Source organism: Periophthalmus magnuspinnatus, chromosome 18 (assembly GCF_009829125.3).
Source record: "Periophthalmus magnuspinnatus isolate fPerMag1 chromosome 18, fPerMag1.2.pri, whole genome shotgun sequence".
NCBI lineage: Eukaryota > Metazoa > Chordata > Actinopteri > Gobiiformes > Gobiidae > Periophthalmus > Periophthalmus magnuspinnatus.
The window spans coordinates 19,662,423-19,685,228 of NC_047143.1; the positions used below are offsets into that span (position 1 = coordinate 19,662,423).

The 22,806-nt window shown below is 37.0% G+C and overlaps 1 protein-coding gene across 2 annotated transcripts in view; it reads left to right on the forward strand.

Annotated features, from left to right (window-relative positions):
* The window catches only part of LOC117386272 (phosphofurin acidic cluster sorting protein 1-like), a 69,541-nt gene that overhangs the window by 14,338 nt on the left and 32,397 nt on the right, over positions 1-22,806 (forward strand). For both annotated transcript variants that reach the window (XM_033983609.2, XM_033983611.2), the window contains exons 2-3: positions 20,653-20,740; positions 21,947-22,036. In XM_033983609.2, the coding sequence (XP_033839500.1) occupies positions 20,653-20,740; positions 21,947-22,036 (178 nt within the window). The remainder of the gene's footprint in view (positions 1-20,652; positions 20,741-21,946; positions 22,037-22,806) is intronic.

Genomic DNA, 22,806 nt, shown 5'->3' on the forward strand with positions numbered 1-22,806 from the left:
TGCTGCTGGCCTATGTGATATACTTGAAAAATGAAACATATCCAATAGCAACATCTGTCAGAAAAATTGTAACTAGATAATTTTCTAAAATCCCTGAGCTCTTGAGCGCTGTGTGTGCAGTTGTGCTGTTGTGCGTTGTCTTTTCGTTGTGAGTTAAACTGGATTAGGCAAGTGCTGCTCATTAAGTGTAATCGCTTTAACGAAGGGTCAGCTGATGTGGGGCTGCTGCTGTGGACAATCTGACAGGGCAGAAAAAGAAATGCAAGCAAATGTACTATAAGCCAATATTGCATAGTTTTGCAGTATATAATGTTTTATATAATATAGTCTTCCCCAATTTGGCAGACACAATAATCTGGATCACAAGAAACTAAATAACACTAAGGTTCTCCATCTGATCTGCAAATGCCTGTATTGCAATGAATGGATTTTTGAGTAATACCATTTTTCCCCTCTTATATTGATTGATGATGATTGTTGATTAGATTTGATTGAATTTAAATGAATTTAAATTAACACATACAATTGCTTTCAATTTTAATTTCATTTTTTTTATTAGTGCCATTAACTAACACAGAACTATTCCTTAAATGTCTGAATTCTGCCTTAAACCACTTACTTTTACTGACAAATCAATTAAAAAGCCCCAAGTTGATCATTGATGATTTGAAACTATTATCTCAACTCAACTAAAACTTTATTATCTTTAAAAAACAGCTGTATTGTCACTTTTGTGCAACATTGCGTTAACTAAATGTTTTGCATACTTCTTATTACTAAACTAAACACATCTCCAGCAGTCTGAATTCACTACAACCCTGTTAAAATACGATTGGCTATATTTCGTCCTCCTTCTGCCTTTGCCGGTGGCTGTGTGAACTGGAGCAGAGATGAGGAAGAGGAGGAGGATGAAGAAGCTTGGAAATAGACAGGGGAAAAATGCATGGAAGACAAGGAAACCATGCAGCTAATCACACAGCTGTATATGGATATGTATGTATGCATTTGGGTGAACTAAATTTAGCCACATCAAGAGGATACTGTCACAAAAGTTGTTGTTTTTTTTGCTCTCTTTTGCCTGAAATGTTCTTTTATTGTAATGTCTTGTGATGTCTTCCGCTCTCTACTCCCTATCCCTCTCTCAATTTATCAACCCCCTGTCCTTTTTTCCTCTTTCTTTAAATCTTTGCTTTCTCTCTCTCTCTCTCTCTCTCTCTCTCTCTCTCTCTCTCCTTCTTTCTCTTTCCCTCTTCTTTATCTCCTTTCCCACTCTTCTCTCTTTATCCTCTACCCTCTCTCTCCATTTCTCTTTGTTCTTTTATTCTCTCACTTGTTGTTCCCCTCTTTCTCTCCTCTTCTGCCTTGTCTCTCTCATTTTATCCGGTTTTGTCTTTTATTGGACATCAATTTTTTATACTTTCTCTCATTCTCTCCTTTCCCTGTTATCTTTTTTTATCACTTTATATTCTCTGTCTCTCTCTGTCTCCTCCTTTTTTCTCTTATTGTGCACAGCGCTTTGGAGCAGGTTGCAGAGGAAGCCGTTTTCATCGCCTCTAGCAGCTGTTGACTGTTGCTCCTCACTTGAGCTAACACTTGTGAGTGAATGAAGGCTCTGTGTGCTATTGTGCTTTCAAGCTGTCGTAACATCAAGTGCTGATTTAAACAATCTACAATAAGAACTTCTGCCATCAACACTAAGGCTATGCTAGTTGGTTTGCATGTGTGTCAAAAAAAGAATCAACTTAGCCTTATTTGTTATTGACAGTAGCTCAGTTGGTAGAGTGATCTGAAAGTTGGCGCTCTCAACATAAACATCAATGGTAGAAAATTGCTATATAAAAATGTGACCATGGCCATCTTAATTATCCACTGCATGAGTTTATAAGTGGTTTCACAATTTTCAGAGGCAAGAGCTGAGTGTGTGACAACTACTAGCATGGTAACATTGGACCAGTCTTAGTTCCTGTTTTACAATACTTTTTAACTGAATGCAGTAGACACATTTGAAGTTTGGGGCATAGTTCAAACTTAGGAGGATCAAACGCTGATTATTATTTTTATCATATTGTGTTTAATGGCATTAGAGTCCACAGAAGTCCATGAAAGTCCATGAAAACTGAGTTTATTTATGACTATGTACATTGTCCTTTCAAATAAAGACTAAACTAGTTCCCATCTGCAGTCCATGAAACTGTACATATGAAAACCAATGAGCTAACTCAAAACTCCAGGTGTGTTTTTGATGAGGATTCAACATTATAATCTGATACAAAGCTAAAAGTAGTTAGCCAGTTCTAGAAATTGCTATCTGTCAGTACCGTTGTAGTAGTGTATAGTAATGCTCTCTTCATGTTATATGCGTATAACAATTCATCATCGCACTATTCCAAGAGTATTACGTCAGATCTATGTTGTTTCACATCGTGCTCTGCCCCAGGCTAAGTGCCATCTCATGTCAGCCACTGCTCTTCAGAAAACTAACAACATACATGGGAATTTCAACTGAAGATAGTATAGGATATTGCTAGTTGATAATGGTTACATAAAGGTGCACTATGAAACTTTCCTGTTAACATCTTTATGGAGACAAATTGGTATTTCTTTACTTGGAATGCTGAACAATATAGCATTAAACTGATCTAGCAGGTGTATATTGTGCAAAAAATGCCTTGGAAATATGCCTCTCTACACATGACTGGTAACTTGCATGTCTTGGTAGAGATGGTTGATTTAATGCCATACTGTGAAATATTCTAGGCCCAGCAGAACTGATTTTAATCATGTAAAAATAATGTGACTATAGGTGAAAAAAAAACAAATTTTAAAAAGTGAATGTCGTCACATTTATTCATTTGGTAAACACACTTAATTTGATCAGAGGGAGCAAAAGATGGAATGACTTGGTTCCTGAAGCTGAAATCTAAGAATACAACAGACTATTTTGTGACTTTGTCTGGTCATTGAGACAAATTTGCATTTGAGAGACACACAAACTGAGTGGTGAGCCAATCTAACATGGAGTCACGCTTAAGACTAACCCCAAACCAGCTAAAACGTGACAAAATACTTTTAGTTTCATGCTTAGTTTGAAGCTTAAACTTAATATTTGCTTTAAAGAAGACCTATTGTTCTTGTGTCTGCTAGATAGGTATAATCTATGACACCCATGCATTATTATGTTATAATTTATACATTTTAAATCGCAACAATGACTTAATAAAAGAAACAAGTTTGCTAACTTCTGCTTTAGAAAACAGCAGTGCCCAATGGGAGCTGATGTTGCTGTAAACGTCATCACAACAAAGAGTCAGCACCTTCGATGGATATCTGCAGATCACACTAGTGAGCAGCAATTAAGAAAATAAAATTGCAGAACTAAGTAAGTAGAATGCAGTAGCCGTATGCCAGGGGCAGTGAAAATGGGAATTGATGGGCAATATTGATAGTACGGCATTAAACCTGTCTATTTTCATGGAAACAAGAAGGTGACACCACCAGGCCAAGTTACAGGTCAGATCTATGGAGAGGTGACCCCTGCTCATTGTAATTTAGGTACTTTTCAGCAGTAAAAAAAAAAACTGTAATTGAATAAATGCAAGATAATTTAATGCCAGACTGTGTGTGGACCATTTCAGGCAGTAACATTTCTATGGTGACAAGCAGGTGACAGACCTTCCACCAGAAAAGCTACATAATGCACCTTTAAAACTACGTTAGACTACATGCTTGATTACTAAATGTACCTTTTATACAACTGAAAAGTGTCTTTATAATGCAGCTGTTGAGGTTCAGCCCTTGAGTGTGCTTTGAAATAGACGGTTGATTGGTTCTAAGAGGAGCTCCAGAGGGGGGCTTTAGCCTGAGAGCTGAGGGGGGGGGGGGGGAGATGGAGGGGAGTAGAGGAGAGATGGTGAGAGAGAAAGCATAAGAGAGAGGGCAAGAGAAAGAGAGGGGTGGGGAAGAGAGAGAGGAAAGGGACAGATGAGAAGGAGAGGGTGAGGGGAGGAGCTGAGAGGGTGAGGGGGCAGAGAAAGGGGAAGGGAGAGGAAAAAGGAGGAGAGAGGATAGAGGAGGAGATGAGAGAGATAGAGAAAGGGGGTGAAGAGAGAGAGATAGAGAGGGGAGAAGCAGGTAGAGAGAGGGAGAAAGGGAGGAAGGCAAGGGAATGACCAGATTAGCCTGGAGAGGAGGAGGAGAGCCCTGAGGGTTGATGGAGGTGATAGTTCTTTTGGTGCAGAGAGAGAGAAAGGATTTGAGCTGCTGTTCAATATCACTGCTTTGTATTGGAGTCCACAGCCAATCCTGGAGATGCTTAAAAGAACAAATCAATACTTTGGTTTAAATTCAGTATCTTAATTATTTGACACAAATTACACAAAGTGAAAAGTGGAATAATATACAGGTTAAGATATTGTGAATGCATTTTAAAATAATCACTGTTTTTAAACTTGTATGATCTCTTGTTTGGAGGAAGAAGTGTAGTATTGAAATACAATAGCACAAGTACAATTTTAGAAGGGGAAAATAAAGTATCGCATTAGTTAAAATTGACTATTTTAAAAAGGTTTTCCATTTTAAAACCAGTAAGAAGTGAACTACAGGTCCACTGTAAATCTAATTCTCCATATCTCAGAAAATATTTTTGCTATCCATCACAAATGATCTGAAATGCCTGTATATGTCTTGCTTGAGTTCCCAAATCTGGCAAGACTTTTTACAGCTCATATTTGACAGTTTTTTTTTTACTCTAGACAAAAAAAATCTTACTCACTATGGCTCTAGCATCTCTGTATTGTCCCACTTTTGTAACTGCTGTTTTTAAGTCCAGCCCACATAGTTTTCTGTCTCCCACTGAAGACACTCTAAAACACTGTCATTATTGAAGGCCATATGCTAAGCAGGCTTAAACTTTACCTTTATGTTTATTTTTTTAAATTTTGCTGCAGAAGATGAGTCAGTTATTATGGGATGTACCACAGCCTACACATGTCTGGTAATGGATTCAATTTGGAGGCTTTTGTCTAGTGGAATAATGACCATCTTTATCGTGCCGTCATGTGGGTTTCAAGTTTGTTTTTTGTCTTAGTTAAAGGGGCACTAAGTAACATTTCTCGTGGTGGCTCTGCAACCTGCTTGTCTCCATGGAGATATTCTTGCTGTTGAATGGAATGTTCTACAGAATGGCATTAATCCGACTTGCATGTATTCTTTTATGTTCCATTTATTATGTTTATATACTGGAAAAAAACATGGATTTTTAATACGAGTGTGATCACCTTTCCACAGATCTGACCTATAAATTATCCATCTCCACTGAGTCAAGCAGGTGGTGCAACCAGGATACATTTTATTCCAGTGTAATATAATTTCTTTGGATAAATTGTCAAAAATACAAAAAGCTGTTAATAAATGTTTAGAGTACCATTTTCTTGGACCAACTTAAAAAAAATCTTCCTAATATTCTTGTTGACTACATTTCAGTTATTTACACTATTCTTAATCTAATAATCTTGCAGACAGTAGCTGGAGTTTATTAGATTTTTTGTTACTAGTAGATGGCAGATGTGAAACCTGTTCCCCCTCCTGTCACCTGGCCTTTGTTCAGGCTCACCTGTGCTCCCTGGTCTTCTGTAAGGCCTAAAGCTCTACTCTACCAGACAGAAGTAATGTAGATGACATCTACTGGTGCTATGCGAGAATACAACGGCGTGTCAGCAAGTGTCTAATTACAGATGATCGCTTTAAGGCTGCATATTATGAAGTCAGTATCTAGGCCATGGGCAGCGATTTGTCACTATTACCCAGATAAACATTAGCACTGACGTATTCTGGTCTTTTGGATGGATTCAGATGGTTATGTAACTCTATGGTTGGTGCATTACAGTGTGTTTGAGCTCAAACAGAGAGAGGCTGATAGTTTACAGTATACGCTTCACAGAGGGCACTGCTTTATGTTCCAGATGGCATCACTGTCCCCTGGGGTTACACCCAGGTTCATGTCAGGTCAAATCTCATAGTAAACTGCAACATTTTTATCATGTAACTCATTTCTTCCCTTTTGATTAAGTTTATGGGCCAGATAAGGGACAAGGGTTGGTCATTCATAAAAAAAAATATAATCACAGTTATTTGGGTTGCAACTTCATGATTAAATCATTTTTGATTTAATCATAAAGTCTGTAACTTTTCTTGTGTAGAGTCCGACACCTACTTGTTCCTAAGGAGATGTTATAGTTCTTGTCTGGAATGTTCCACTGTATGGCTTTACCATCAAGCCGAAACATGCAGAATAGGTAAAATCCTCTAGCCAAGGTGGTCCAGACCAGCCAGACTCAAGATCATGGAGACCTGTCCCTGAGCAGGAGATGGGTCCCTTGGCTGTCCCCCTCTGTGGCATCCATTGCTCTTGATGAAGTGAACCAGCAGCATTGAAGGGTCAAATGCAAATGAGAAATTTCCCTACAGAGACAATAACCTTACCTTCTTGCATTTATTCAATTACAGTGTTTATATTGCCCAAAAACTCCTTGAAATCCATGTATTCCTAATGTGAGTGGGGCCACATGTCCACAGATTTGACCTGATAATTTGGCTTGATGGTCTCACATGATTGCCTCCATGAAAATATACTTTAAATGCCATACTGTGAATTATTCTTTAACATCTCCATGGATGTTGTGGGAGTCACTACCATATGCGGCTAAGGTGTACATATTCATTTTTGTTTCATTTTTATCAATATTACGCATACATAGGCCTAGCTGTTTGGGGTATGAGGAAAATGCTATTAAAGTTTGACAAGTTCCACTCAAAATTTGCATAACAGTCATTTTCACACAGGGCACAGTGATGAGACTGTATCAGATCTAGGTCAGTTCATATCTCCATTGCACATTCTTCTTTATCTTTGTCATTTCTGATTCAGTGAGGCTGACACATAGAGGCGTGAAGGGGCCAGCTGGGGCAAAGGCATGATAGAGATATGCTACTTTGAAGATGGATATTTGGGTGTAATGTAAAATGTGTCATATTGTCATAGAGGGGAAGGGGAAATGTGCTTTTGGAGGCGGCATTGCAAATATATTTTCTACAACACACAGCGTGATACAGGATATGAGAACAGTCCATCATAGAAGTCAGTGTTGAAAATGTTAGCAAAAATAATATCACAGACGGAGTATCAGATTTGTCAAAGGAAATGACGGTAAAGCTAACAACAACTAGCATGCCAACACACACATCCTGATTATCATACAATAACACTTGCCCCAGTACAGATAAATTGTGTAATCAGCTCTTGAAGTAAAAATAAGTCGGACAAGTGTTGTTTGCAAGACAAATATTGCTCAAACAAATTGGGGAAATTGGGTACAAGTCCTTTTTAAAATATCAGAAACTTGGAGTGTTCCAAACATTTGAACCTTGTCCAAGACATTTACTTTTTAGCAGTTTTGGATGGATTGCAAAAATATGATTGTAACGATATGATGTAATTATTATTATCTGTTCATTTTGGTTAAAATCTCCCACCTTTTGTTATGCACGGTACCTGTGTAACCTACTTTTACCACTTCTCCCACATGATTCCCTCCCACTCAGCGACACCAACCTGCTCCTCCACATGCAGCAAAACTCATTATACACTTTGACTCACAGGATTTCATGCATTTCAAATAGCAAGAGTGGTACAGAAGTTGTTAAAATGGTGGAAGTTGTAGGTGCACAGCCGCACAAATCAAAACAAGCCTATTTTGCTCTTGTTCCAAGCTCAAATAATGTTTTTTATAATTTCCTTTCCTATCTGCATTTGGTGCTATGAATAAATAAGTAAGCATGCATGTTTTTCAATGTATTTTTGTGCAATAAAAATTATAAATGAATGAATACAACCTCCCCCCACCAGAAAAGTTACATAGTGCACTTTAAATATTATTTTATTTTGTTCCTGTGTACTTTTTCTGCTACCTGTTTTAATTCTTTATTACAAGCAGTCTTATTTTTCTGCATGGTGAAAGTCATCATATCCACATACAGTATATTAGTTACCCTAAAATCTATCACTACACATAAACCAGACTGCCAGTATCTTTGCTCTATTCTATTTATTGTATATAGTTTGAAAAAGTTATTCACTTTATTCTTCAGACAGACTATTTCACATCTCCAATTTCCAAAAGCAGCCACATTCAAATGAAAGTCATTTTCTTCCCAATGTAGTTGTGAATTGAGATGGGAGGATGGGTTTGGTGGAGGTAAAATTGAGCCACTATCAGATGGGACAGATGGAGAAGGGCCCAGTGCTTGAATGAAGAGAGGGTGAGCGAGAAAGAGAAAGATGAAGAGAATAGGAGAGAGAGAAAGAGAGCGTTCTGGTGGACAGCTTGTGTTACTGGGACTGAGATAAGGGAAAAAAGGGGTAAAATTGGACTGGCACAGACAATGAGGCCTTAGCTTGCAGCATGTTACCAGCCGTTTCGCTAATGTGTTTTGTCACCATGGCAAAGAGTGCGAAGAATGGAGTGATTTTGCTAGTGCTCTAGAGTAGCACGTTTTACATTGGAAAAAGCAGTTCGCCTTGCTTAGTGTCGAAATTGAGTTTGAAATTTCAGTATTATGACAACACTACAATAGGGTGTCCAAATATGACCTGGGGAGCCAAATATTAGTACCACTGTCTGAATGACACTCTTTTGATGAATAGAGTGATCCAACGGACCAAGTTAGATTTTAGTTTAATTAATGTGCAGGCTTTTGTTGCCCTTTAAAAGCCACTAAAGCAGTCTCCATCTGAGAGTTCATATTTGACTGATTGATTAATTACTATCAATTTGTCTAACTCACTTACTAACTTCTCCTTTCAGCTGTTTCTCATATACATCTTTAATTTAAATAAAATGATTAATCAACTAATACAAATTTAGGTTAACCAAGACACTATTGACCGATTAATCGACTAAAGGCCTACAGCCTTACTAGATAGAGACAACCAGATTTTGACATGCTCCACAGAATGTCATTAAACTTGGCAATCCGGAGACAAGCAGGCGGCCTTCTTCTTTGCCAATAAAATGCCTGTAATTGAATAAATGAAAGATAAACAAGTTTATACCATACTGTGGAACATTTCAGACAAAACGATAACAATTCCATTAGAGATTGGCCGATATTTGCACTTTTAAACTTTTTTGGCCACTTTTTTGGCCAATCGACTGGCTGGATAATACACATAAAGCTTTATTTGAACACTTTAGTACGAAGAGATAACTGCACAAAATATGACTATGCAGCTCTCTTATTGGTTTGTTTTTAAAAAGAGCTGTGGGTGAGCTTTTTTTTGTCATTTAACTTGAAAATAATCCAAATTGATCCTTCATATCAGTCCAAAAATATTGGCAAAACGTATCAGTTTCTAGATTACCAAGCATCTGTATTGATTGGCCATGAAAAATCCCATATCGGTTGATTTCTGATTTTCCTAAGCGATGCAGCAGCAGGAAACGTACATATTGCTCCTTTATTAATTGCCCACACTTATAGTTTTCCTCACTGATCTCATTTCTAGTACCCTGTTCCACTTAAGCTCACAGTCCACAGCTTTTAAAAATTATTATTATTCGCTGCTAGGACAAGGTCATAGATGTTTATTCTATCATTAATCTCCCCCACTAGCTTACTCCGTTTAAACCCATCTCTGCTCTGTATCCATCCTGTGTAATTATAGCTCCTGGTTTTCTCTCTAATTGCCATAGATGATTTGTTTCACCAAAATAACAAAAGAGGACCTGGGCAGCAGCCCTGGGCTGTCTCCCCGAGCGATTAGCCAATGAAAGGGAGCCCAATGTTACACTGTTAATATCATTTATTCAAACTCACCTCATGTGTCAAGGGCAACTATTATTGGATAGGCAGTTTGTATTTGGACAGATACTGAAAAGCGTCTGCCTATTTTTGACTTTTCAAGTTTTTAATTTTTTACTTAAAGATGCATTATGTAGCTTTTTTGGTGGAAAGCCTGCCACCTTCTTGTCTCCAGGGAGATGTAATTGCTTTGCTTGCAATGTACCATTTTATGCTGTTGAACTTCTCTATCAAGCATTTATTCAATTACAGGTCTTTTTAATTACTTCAATATATCTTGAAAAACATGAATTCTTACTGAAAGCAGATTGGCCTTTCCATCGATCTGACTTATAACTTGGCTGGTTGCATCCCATGCTTGTCCTAATTGAGATTGAGAAGTTTAATGCCAAACTGTGGAACATTTCAGGCTAAGCAATGACCTCTTCATAGAAGCAATGACCTCTCCATAGAAGTGGTGGACCCTCCACTGGAAAAGTTAAAAATAAAAAAAAAGTAATTTTTTTTCTCCTCAAATACCAAATATAAGGCTGGGAATCACAGGGTACCTCACAATTGCATCCATGATTTTTCCCAAATATCGGACCATAGCTTTGTGAAAAATCTGAAATTTGATAAATTACTGTTGTAATGTTGGTTCAACAATCCTGCTAAAAATGAATGAGCTGTAAATTTGTATGTAAATTTTGAGTTCATGAACATAGTATATACAACAGATTGAATCAGTGTCATTTAACAACCAAATAGTCAAATTTATATCTTCTTTTAGATGCCTCTATTAAAAAGGCCCAAGCTGATTGACAGTTACAAATGATTGGATCTTAATTTGATCAAATTGATCATTAAATCAATTCCACAGCCTTAATTGGTAGTATAATTTCTAGTGACAGCATTTTGTATCCAGCAGATGTAATGTTGTTTTGTTAGAATGGTGCAAAAACATAATATGTAAATTTGTCCTTTAGCCTATAGCATAAGTCTGTCTGTTGTAAGTAATCCTTCCATTGCAGCGGTGGTGGAGGTCAGTGCTACCTGCAGTCCACAGTGACTCATCCCTTCTGTATTCTCCACCACAGGGTCCCTCCGGCCAATCAGCATAAAGCAAAGGTGGGGTTTAGGACGGAGCAGAGTGCTGATTGGTCTAGACACCCATCACAGTAAATTGGGCTTGGAGGAGACCAGACAACAGATGTGCTGGTGTCTCTGTCTTGGAACTAGAAATCGTCAGTTTGTTGTTCGCATATGCAGAAAAGACAAAAAGAAATTTCTCAATTAATGATTGAATAATATTAGAGACAAGTAATGTTGAATCATGTAGGCCTAATACACTAATATGCAAAAACTTGATGTAATGCTGATGTAATACTGGGGAAAAAAGTAAAAAAGGTTTAAAGCTACCCTTGATTTGTATTTATTTTTTGCCCTCACCTGGCCTTTGTTCAGGCGCATGTATGCTCTCTCATCTTCTGTCAGGCAAAATCTGGCATACTATCAGACAGCAGTTATGTACATAGCACCTGAGAATACAACCTAATTCTAAAATTTACTGACTTTAAGTACCAAAAATATTGAAGACTCTCCACAATGGTAAAATTGTGGGAGGTGGGTGAAAACAGGAGTTTTCTCATCACTCCAGCCTCAAATATAGGACAATAAATGATCACTCAAACATGCATGGACCAAAATATAACTCATATTTTAAAAATCATTGTACATAATACGTCCTTTTTAAAATACCAGCATGTTTCAAGAAGGATGCCTGGAGGGGTCGAAGTATATTTTTGAGTGGCGTCTCTTAAAATGATGAGAAGCGGGGAGAGAAACGCGATGACACAGGTGCAGATGAGATTTGGTTGGCAGCAGCAGCAGCATCAGCAGCAGGGTCTGGCAATAAATCAAAACAAGTCAACCACTGCTTTGTGAGTCACAGTGCCGCCCACATACGCCAGGTTTGTGTTTTGTCTTAAGATCGAGTTTATTTTTACATGAAAAATGAATGACACTCCACAACCTCCTCCCACCTCCTCTGACACATCATAATTGCATGCAAATTATCTACTGCATAATTATTGCATGAGTGTAATAATAATATGACCAACGTCATTCTATACTTGCTTTAATCCATCTACAATAAAGAGGGATGTAATATCACCTCTTGGCTATTTTTCATAAATTTTACAGCAGATGCCCTACCAGTATAAACCAGCCATACATAGGAGAAGGCAATGTGGGTGAAATGTGTTGCTCAAGGGCACAATAACAACATTCACTTTGGTAGGCCCGTAATTTGGACTAGCTCAGGACTAAACTGTGATCAGACCAGGACCAATCCAGAACCAAGTACCTGCTTACTCTGACATTCTCGGCAATGCCCAGCCCCACCTATTTGACATAGGTTCAGGTACCGGTATCTGTTTTGTGAGTGATTCTAGTTCATGAAGGCTTGAAAGTTCTGTCAAATTTGTAATATTTAGCTAATTTTAATTCCATACTTGAAATAATTTCCGGTCTGATTTAAACATGAGAAAATCTGAGTCATCGCTGCTGTTGACATCTTTATAGACCATCTCAAACTGAGCTATTTTAAGCCCACTGTTAGTGTGTTGTTAGCTTATTTCAGCATTCGAGAAGTACTGTTTTTCTCTATCAAATCAGGGCCTTTATACTCTGACTCTATAATGTACTTGTCCAATTAAGTGAAAGCACAAATGTTACTGCAGTGTTTGTATTGGGGTTAATGGGGAAAACCAGCCTACATCGGATCAAACAGGACTTCACGCAGTGCAGTGAACCAGCTTCCAGCGGCTAACAACATGAAAACATAGACTTACATATGTTTTCCAAGGACTACAAAATGCGTAACCTATTTACTGCCTAAACTAGAGCAGAAAGATGAGTTGTAATTGAATTAACTGGAGTTTAAATAGTCAAAATTGGCAGTAATTATAATATTTTTAATCTTGATGTTAAAACATGATTTGTAAATGTAATTCTGAAATTATTCAGCTGCTACCAATATACAGTATTTGCAATATTGTATTATATGTATGTATGTATTCTGTGGTATTTTCATGACTATTTAGCTTCATTGCTTCCATCCAAAAGGGCTTAAATATCCTATGATTTTTTTTCTATATCTGACTAATACCAATATATGAAAAAACATATCGATATTATCACTGACGTATTGTCTATCTTTAATATTTATTTCCAAATCCATGTTTAAGTCTGACTGTTTCTTTGGATTGAGGGCTGCAAATGGATTTATTGAAATATAAATTGAATGACTTGAGTGTAGACTAATCTGATTGTAATTCTTTGTATATATTCACATTAAGCTGATAGCCATACACTGTAATAATTGACTTGTATATTGTTGCTTTAATGTCTTTAATCCACTTGGGAGATTAGCCTCCTTTTGTTTATCCACTCACCAGCCTTAGCGCCCAAACTGTGAGCTCAGATTAGCTTTACCTGCTCTGTTAATACTGCGTCTACGGTCCCATTTGTTTTCATGGTACAGTGATCATTCAGGGCACCATCAAGGACATCCACTCTAAACTAAAGTTGTGGCTGAAGTTTGCCCTTGTTTTTGTAAACGTTTTAAAATATGTGCATGTATTAAAAGTGTTGATGGCCTCTACAGCTAGGTCATAAATCTGTCCATGTTTAAAAGGTTGTGAGAGAAGTGCATGATGGGAAATCGCTTGGCTGACTCTACTTGGAAACAAAGAGTGTGATCAGATGTGATGTGTGGAGCAGCGTCGTGCCAATCACTAGTCACAGAAGAGGCAGAATTAATTAATATGAAATGTCAACCTAATTATCTCGTAGAAAACAAATTAAGAAACTCTTTTGTACATCTTCATTAAAGTGGACAGGTTATACAAAATTGGTGTTCCTTCATCTCATCATTAGTTTACTCAAAGTTGTTTTTGATTTGAGGCTTAAGTGCTCAGAAAATTTCTAGTTTCACATATGCCATATCTACACCCATAAAACCTGTTCCTTTTGGCTATTTTAGTGTATACTAGTACATTTAAAAACAGTCAAAAACTGTGTCTGTGCTGCCGCCAGTGGCCATTATAATTTCAAATAAGGGACTACTTCACCTGCTTGTTAATCACTGATTCCAGAACATTTAATCCCAGATCGCATGACTTGCATTAATAGGAAATAGCCGCACCAAAACTGAGACGGGAAAGAGGGCTTTTAGATGTTTTGCTTCATAAAAATGGAATTCACTCCAGGGAGAAGCAAAACTAGATACGCTGGTGACACAATAGTAATTTAATAATCTGATAACAAACTTTTATACACACACCTTCACCTATTTTTAATGTTTTATATCAACTTCTATACTTGTTTGTTTTGTTTGTTTTTCTGTTTGTATTGTATTTTTAATAGGGTGCCCATGAAAATGAGTGTTCTCATTGGGTTCCTCTGTATGAATAAAGAGAAACAAAGAAAGTACTACGTGACATCATGTGCACTGCAGGATTGTGGATACCTGTTAGACCAATCACACCGTTCCTTATACTTCCAGACCTTTCCGCCCTCCTCTACCTTCACTATCCTATCAGGTGTATTTAAAATGTGTTTTTGGGCGGAGTTTAGGTGTTAAGACCCTCTACATTGCTTACATTAATCCATATACCCAAAAATAGACGATAGTGCATGCATTTTTATTAGTGACAAAGTTTACAGTTTAAAACTTTTATCTGCACTTTACATAGAGATTTTGGCAGACTCCCGTGTGTTTGGCCCAGACCAGTGTAATGCTTTGATAATGAGTCCAAAGGAGACGCCGGACGCAGGACAGTAAAGAGTTGGCCTGTGGAGGTTTCTGTCAACGGCATCCACCCAGCACCATTGATCACAGTTAGAGAAGAGAAGGGAGAGAAGTGAGAGAGGGAGGGGAGAGAGGGAGGGAGAAGAGGGAAGGAGGGAACAAAGAGGAGAGAGAGTGGGGTAGGGACAGGGGAGAATAAGATACAGAGGAGGAAGAGGTCAGAAAAGAGGAGATAGAACAGAGGGAGGGAAAGAGGGAGCGATAAGAGGGAACAGGAGGAGAAAGAGCGAAAACGGAGAAAGGGGGATGGAGAGAGGAGGGAGAGGGCTACAGGGGGAAAGAGGGAGGAGGGAAATAGGAGAAAAAAGGGAGAAAACTGGCGTGTTGAATGAAATGATTTAAGTTTGGTTACATAAATGGTCAGATGTCCTTATAAATGCCAAACATTTGATGCAACAATTCCCTTGTTTAAATATTCTCTGCATCCTATAAATAGAACAATTGATTTAATTAGATGTCTCTGACAACGGGACAGTAATAAAAATGTGCTGTTATAATTTATTTTTCTCTAGGCACACTTGGATGGAACTTGGAGACAAGAAATTAATGAAATAGTTAATATTAAATCACTTGTTTATTCACTTTTGGATCTATACTCAATCTTCTTTCAGTTAAAGAATATGATTTGGACCAGAGTTCAGACTTTGGAGGAAGAAATTTGACATTTTTTGTGTTAAATTGCAGTGACTAAAAATCTATATTGTTTAGGAAATTAATTTTCATATCTTCCCCTTATTTTTGAAACCTTGTCTATATGCTTATCTGCATCTCTGTTCTTGGATGTTACTTTTTTCAATTTTTTGTCATCAGTCAATTGATCTTGCATTTTTCCATTACTGAATAATAGTTCACTAAATTGTGTAAATAATGCCATACTGCTTACTCAATTCGATAGCGTTGTGTGACAAATTGCAGAATTCTACATGGACTAAACCAAGTGACCAAAAATAACAGAGCATAAAATCCACTAAATACCAGAGGTCGTCTTGGGAGGAGGAAAATATCACCCGATTACTCCCCCGGTGTGCATAGGGCTGTTTTTGAGCGTGTCCTTGCATGATTCGTGTCACGTATACAAGGTCGCGCTTCCTGATAGACTGTTGTCAGGGGCAACCATAGGCTCATGTCTTAAAGACACGCATACACAATTCACACATTCAAGCATAAACATACGGTCGGCTTTGGTCTGTGAATTTGAGATAAGGTCATTCTTAGCTGAGGATTTAACACTGTTCACACATCCGTCAATTAAGGCAAATGTGAAAATGTGAAACGGAGATGGCCTTGGTCTGTATTATACGGATATAGTGCTTAGAGGAATAGGGCTTAATATTTTTTTTTATTTATTTGTTATTACATACTTAGCAAATCATCAGACACTAATTGAATTATGTAACTGTGACCACTGAAATGAAGTAACCGCATAGTGGCTTCAGTTATTTAGTCAGTAAACTGTCTTTGTCTTTTTATGGAAAATCTTGCTTTATAAGTAGTTCAGACTTCTGCAAACGTGCTCTGGAATACATGGGATTCTTGTTTTATCTGAAATGTTAATGCTGCTTTTTAAAACATACATCACTGCAGTGGCAATACAAAAATTATCATTGTTATTATTTTCAAAATATTGTCTTATAGTAGGCTATATGCTTTCAGACCTGGGCAAACAAGTGCAGAGTTGGGTGAAAAATTTCTATTTGGTTTCATTTGATTACAGAGGCTGGGCAAGACTGAAAATGAACCGTTTGGTTTAAAAGCTTTGACATATGACGCACCCATGACCTCTTGGATCTTTTTTATTATTGATGAGTATGAGCTGTCAATCAATACGTCACAGGAGACAACAGCACAATTCTGCTAGTGGTTCTAGTTGGGATAACACAACTCTCTTATTTGTGTGCTTTGTATAAATTTAACATTTAAAAGAGATTAAGGCAATATATAATATACTACAATTTTGAGCAATAAAGGCATCTGTAGTTGAGTAAATTCAAGGTAATAAATGCCATAACAATAACGAGCAATAATGTCTCCATGGAGACGAGCAAGTTACATAGTGCACCTTTTAATTAATGATAAGATAAGATTTGATTGCATAATGTATGGTTTTAAAATAAGATAATATTTAGCATACAAAAGGAGTGGTTAAAATAAAGCTGCTTTCATTATGGCAATTAAACCTAACTCTTAATTTATTTCCTTGTCAAGCTAAGGTCATCCATGTGAACAGTCGCTGTAAAACTTAAACGTAACATGCACTTTTTGTACCTGAAGATTAAAGGCACACCTCAGCAGCCAGTCCAGTCCAATCGACCCAAATCCGCTTTCATCTTCAGCCCCTGAGCTCCTGTCCCAGTACTGAACAGGGCAAGTGTGTGACCGCTGATGCAAGACCCCACACTACAAAAACAGGGCTAGACTCTACTTTGATCAGTGGGCAGGGAACCAATACTGAGCAATACACGATCAAAGAAGATACTTTTATAAAAGAGATAGTTTGTTGGGCTGCAAGACGAATTGCAACTGAATCAGAATCGCTATTTGAATGGACACAATTGGCAAATCATGAAGGCTGCAATTTTTTATCATAATATTTTGATTGAATTGCACAAGATCAGTAGAGCTCAATATGTTTTTTGTATTTAAAATTGAAAATAAATCTAACAAAACTGAACACTAACATAGTAACTTCTTACAGAAGTATGTATCTGAAATGAATTAAGGAGTTGTTTCTCATATAGACACAGATTGCAAAAAATCAGTGAGGGGTTGCACACTTTCTAAAATTACAGTAGTTTACATTTGAAGAGAAACAGATACTTGTAAAAGTATAAAAGTATTGGCAAGGTCCCGTAGCCACAATTTAGGGCCTGTTATTGTCCCTTCCATGAGATTAAAAGTAGTTTCTTTGTAATGATGATAAGACTGTAAGAAGTGCATGGTAAAGCGTTGCATCAGAGGACTGACTTTTATCACAACCGGATGAGACACTGGGGAGATGTTATGGATTTTCACTTTTGAATAGTGAAGATCATGTATAATTTTGAATTGTATGAGACAGTCAGTGTCTTGCATTATTGGAGCATGTGTGTATAGATTCATGGCAGTCTTCCCAAACATTAATAATAATACCTATACCTGAATACCTATCTTTCTTCCAACTTTCTTTGTTGGAGGATGGGGAGGAAATAGTGTGTTTATGTATACAGGAAATACATATGCCTTCATTTGGGGAAGTATTTAGGATGCTCTGTTTCAAAGGATGTCAGATGTTTTTCTTAGTAACCTCTAATCTGTAAATTTCAAAAAAAAAATTAAATATTGCCGTGTAGATTATTTTTTCTTTGTAGTTGTGTAAAGGAGGCAAATGTGCCATGAATATACAAATCCCAAATACAACGTATCCCTAGGCCCTCCCAATCACCAAAGGATGAATCAGAATTAGATGGAACAAAGAAGGGATTTTTTGCCACTGGTAGAGAAAAGGGAATCGGTTTGAAAAAAAAAAAAAAAGTGATTTTAATTTGTTTTCAAGTCCATATTAAATTGAATATAATTTGATTTTTACTATATCATTTGTCAAGGAGAGATGGTGAGAGTACTATGGCAGCAGGAAAATATGGATGACAATCATTCAGTTCCATAGGTAGGGTGAGTGTCTGGAACTTTGGTGAAAAACAAATGTTCTTACAGGCACATGGCCAGTAACATATAATGAAATCTAGGAGTTTTGTAGTTCCACAATAAGGCTTGAATGATTGAGACAATTTTATTTAAAAAATGATTTTATTTGTTAGAAATACAGGAATATTTTGAAAGAGATAAAATTTATGGTAAGAAAAAATCGGCTTAATGACATTTCTCCTCCTAAGTAGCGAAATCGGTAAGGTTTTCCAAAACGTAGTTTTATTTTTTAATTGATTCAGAAGAAGAAAATTTGATCTGGAACAGTATATCCGAATTAGTGAATGTATGCAAGGGCTGTAACTGCAGTCAATGAGGAGGAGCTGGTGAGCTGGATATGAGCTCCATCGAGCAACAGGTGGCTGCTTTTTTTTTTTTTTAACAATATAAAGGGATTTATCTAGGTGTTGATAACATTGAAGCTTGCCACATGCTTCCCAAGAAAGATAACAGTGACAAGCGAGCTGTTACAATGTATTTGATTTGTAAATAGAAAGCATAAGCTTGCTCTCTTGAAACAAGGAAAGAAACTGAAAGGAGCAGATGTTTACATTCATCTTCAGGATCTGATGAAAACAAATGCCGATATCGCTAAGAAAGTATGTTTCCTAAGGAAAATGAAAAAAAAAAATCTAGAATACATGGACCACAAATTGATGCAAGTTCGAGTTGAAAATTGAGATTGAAAAAATTGTGATTCAAGTACATAGAGATTAGGACAACTTCAGAAAGCTAGAAAAGTACATCAGAGCATCTAACTGCAGCCCATATGGATATAAAATATGATCTTAGCATTAGCATCCCAAATATTTCACACACTTGCTATAGCTGCTGCCCGGGGCTGATAATGGGATGAGATGTATAATGGGGAATGAGGAGTTTGTTGAATTTGATGAAGCTTTTTACATCCACCATATCACTCTATTTTGGGAGGAGTGGAGGCAGCTGGCTTTATCCGTCTATTACAGAGCTGGAACGAGGGATGAGAATTGTAACTCTAGAAGCCTGGTGCTATTTTACAAAATACAACCAAAAAAATTACATTTTAAGAACATTTTTATGAAATTTTGTAAACTGACAAGCATTATGAAGCACACATGAACTACTATGTCAGTACAGTGTTGATACTCTACATGTCTTATGCACACAAAACCAACTAAACCATAAAAAAGAACATTTCTTGTAGCAAACACAACAATTCGAATCCTTTTACCATTAGCAGTACCATTCTGTCCAATGCTGTGCCCACAAGCCTATACGTTAGCCGTGCTCCCACACAGCAATTTTCCATAAATGATCCAAAACAATACAGTACAACTTCACAAACCTGATGCGATGTGCAGTAGTTTCATTAGTGAAATACTTGCTGATTATATTGGGATAGCGCAGCTGAAGGTGGGAGTGACTGAAATCTGCACTTTGAAAGGCCCTGCTTCAGTCTGATCATTGTCCCTGTAGTGTCGTCCAGTCTCTGCTTTATAGTTTTGTAGTTGCTTTGGGAGTCGGCACAGATGCATTATTAAGCAGATGACCTCCACATGCACAGAGCCTGTTTTGGGTGTGGCCCATTTTCTTCAGCGAGGTTTTATTCATTTAATTTCACTACCTCCAGTCTGTCTGGTTTTAGCTGCGACTGCTCAAGAATCAAATAACTTTGCTAATTGGTCTGTGAAGTAGGGTTGTCAAAAGTATCAAAACTCAGATGCCAATGATACTAAAACTAGAATCGAAACTACATAGACATTTGAACGAGTATCACAGTCTAATTAAAGTGCGTTTTTATTGTGATTGTTGTATTGTTGTATGTGTTGTTGGCATTGGGTGACAACGCTACTTCAAAGTGGCAATGTTATTGTTTTCCCTTTAACTTTGACTGGTGGCCTCTGTGACGATACATATGTCGCAATACTATGGAACATTCTGGGCAAAACGATACAAGCAGGTGACATACCCTCCACCAAAAAAGTTAGTGTACCTTTTAAATGCTGTAAAGATGTATTACTCAATTTTCTACATAAACTTATCGTAATTATTTTTGCTTGATTAATTGTCTTGGTGGGAAGATTCAGTTGCAGCTTTTATCTCTGGTCAAAATTACCAAAGGTTGTAATTATTTCATTCTATATTTCAGTTTTGATCTGATTAAAATACCTCTGTGTCCAAGCTTCCATCTCCATCTCTTTGTCCTGTCTTGTGGCTCACTTTCACATTTGCGACATTGAAATCATCTGTAATTCAATTGTCTGTGTTTTCTGTTGCAGACTTTTCAACCTGACTCTGAAGAAACTGATCATGTTGAAGGAGCTGGACAAAGACCTGACGTCGGTGGTCATTGCCGTCAAACTGCAGGTAAAACACAGCTAGCAGCTTGTGAAAATCATGAGTATTAATTGAAAGGCATTTTTTTTTTAGTCCTTGGGGTAAAGTGTGTAAGATCTTGTTCTGATCAAGAAAGATAACCTTTATAGTTTCATCGTTAACAATATTTAATAACACATGAAAGTCATAAAACTAAAGGGTTTGTATGAATTTGCATATGATTCGTAAAAAGTATGCAAGTTTTAAATTTAATTATCTTCCAGATATAATCCTAATTTCACACTTAATAACTTGCACTACAGTATAATTATGCACTTTCACCTTCACCAATTTAATCTCATCATCAAAAGAGTCCAATATCGTGTAATGTTCTAATTAACAGATAGGCTAAATTAACTAAAAAGGGTTGCAGTTGTGTTCTTTGCTCCTCATAGCTTCTCTGAATGATAATTGTTTCGATCAGTTTGTCGTTCTGTATAATTATTATCCAACCTAAAAGTCTAAATACTAGTCTATGTATACTAGAATGGTTATTATACAGTACTTTTTCTTATGAATAAAACTTAAATCCATTCATTTTACTTTTATGTCTCTTTCTCTCCCAGTACTAGATTGAAACACTATTTTGATAAAAGGGAAATGGCTCTATTCTCCTATTTTGAGACCACAATAATAAAAACACAATACAATGGAGTGACATTTTAGCACAAAATAATAACGGCTGGTATTTAATTTCACCGTGTCGCTGTTCTCTCTTCCTCTGTCTCTTTCTGTCTTCTGTCTCTTTCTTCCGTCTCTATGTAAATAGTATGTTTATGTGATATAAATACTTCAGTTTAATTTGTGTAAATAGCTCGAGGTGTTGATGAAATGCAAAATGTTTTTGACAGACACAATAATGGTCTGTTAAAAATCAAGTCTCTCTCCTGTATGTCTTTCCCCCTCTCTCTCACACTCCCTCTTTCCCTCTTTTTCTCTCTCCCGCCCTCACTCTCTTTCTTCTGTCTTTCGCTTTCCCTCTCCTTCCTTCACTTTCTCTTTTTCAGTCTCTCTTTATATATCTCTCCCTTTCTCTTTCCCTCGCTCCCTCTCTCCATCTCTTTCTTCTTTCTCTTGTCTGCATGTGGGTGATGATTGATTGGGTTCATTGTTTTGTCACAGCAGGAGTGATTCTGTCTTTTCTGTCTTTTAATAATGATTTTTGCTTTGCTTTGTGATTTGTTTTGTTTTTCTCAGGGCTCTAAACGAATCCTCCGCTCAAATGAGATCTTACTGTCGTCAGCTGGACTCACAGAAACTGATCTGCAGCTCACCTTCTCACTACAGGTACTAGACCAGGGCTAAACCAGGGACGAACCAGAGATAAAACAAAGACTAAAGTAGGACTAAAATATCTAAAAAAGATATAAACTGAGACTGAAGCGGGACTGAAGCGGGACTAAAGCGGGTCTAAAGCGGGAGTCAAATCACCAGATTTTATTCTCATTTATCTAAAATTTATTGAAATTATCTAAAATTCATAAAACGCATTAGTATTTGTTATTAGTGAGATTATTTTATATGTATGTAGGTATGTATGTACATACACACATAAACACATAAACACACTTTTACAGCCTACAACCATTCATTCATGCTTAAAAAAAAATTCTCTACATCAATTATGAAGTTACATTTTTCTGAATAAACTAAAACTTCTATGATAATCCTCCAGGTGAATAATTGCCTTGTTACACAGAGTTCAATAATAAAACTAGAGCCCTGTATGAGGCCTTCTATCACTGACATCTCCCATAGCAACAGCACCTCTCACATCATTAACAGTCCCATCGCTAACATACGGCTAGGTTTAATTAGGCTATACTCCAGTGTGGTAAAGTTTAATATAGCCTAATCTATAATAATGTCTCACCTTTTAGCACCATTTAGTAATATAGAAGTGAAAAAGTATTATTGGCATGGCATAGACCCTTTCTCTTCTTATAATTACTTTTTTACCATAATTTGTCTAAGTGCAAGGCAAGTTGAATAATTAATTATTAAAAATATACTTTTCATCAACATGAAAAGCATAATAACTCTGACCTTTTTGTTTT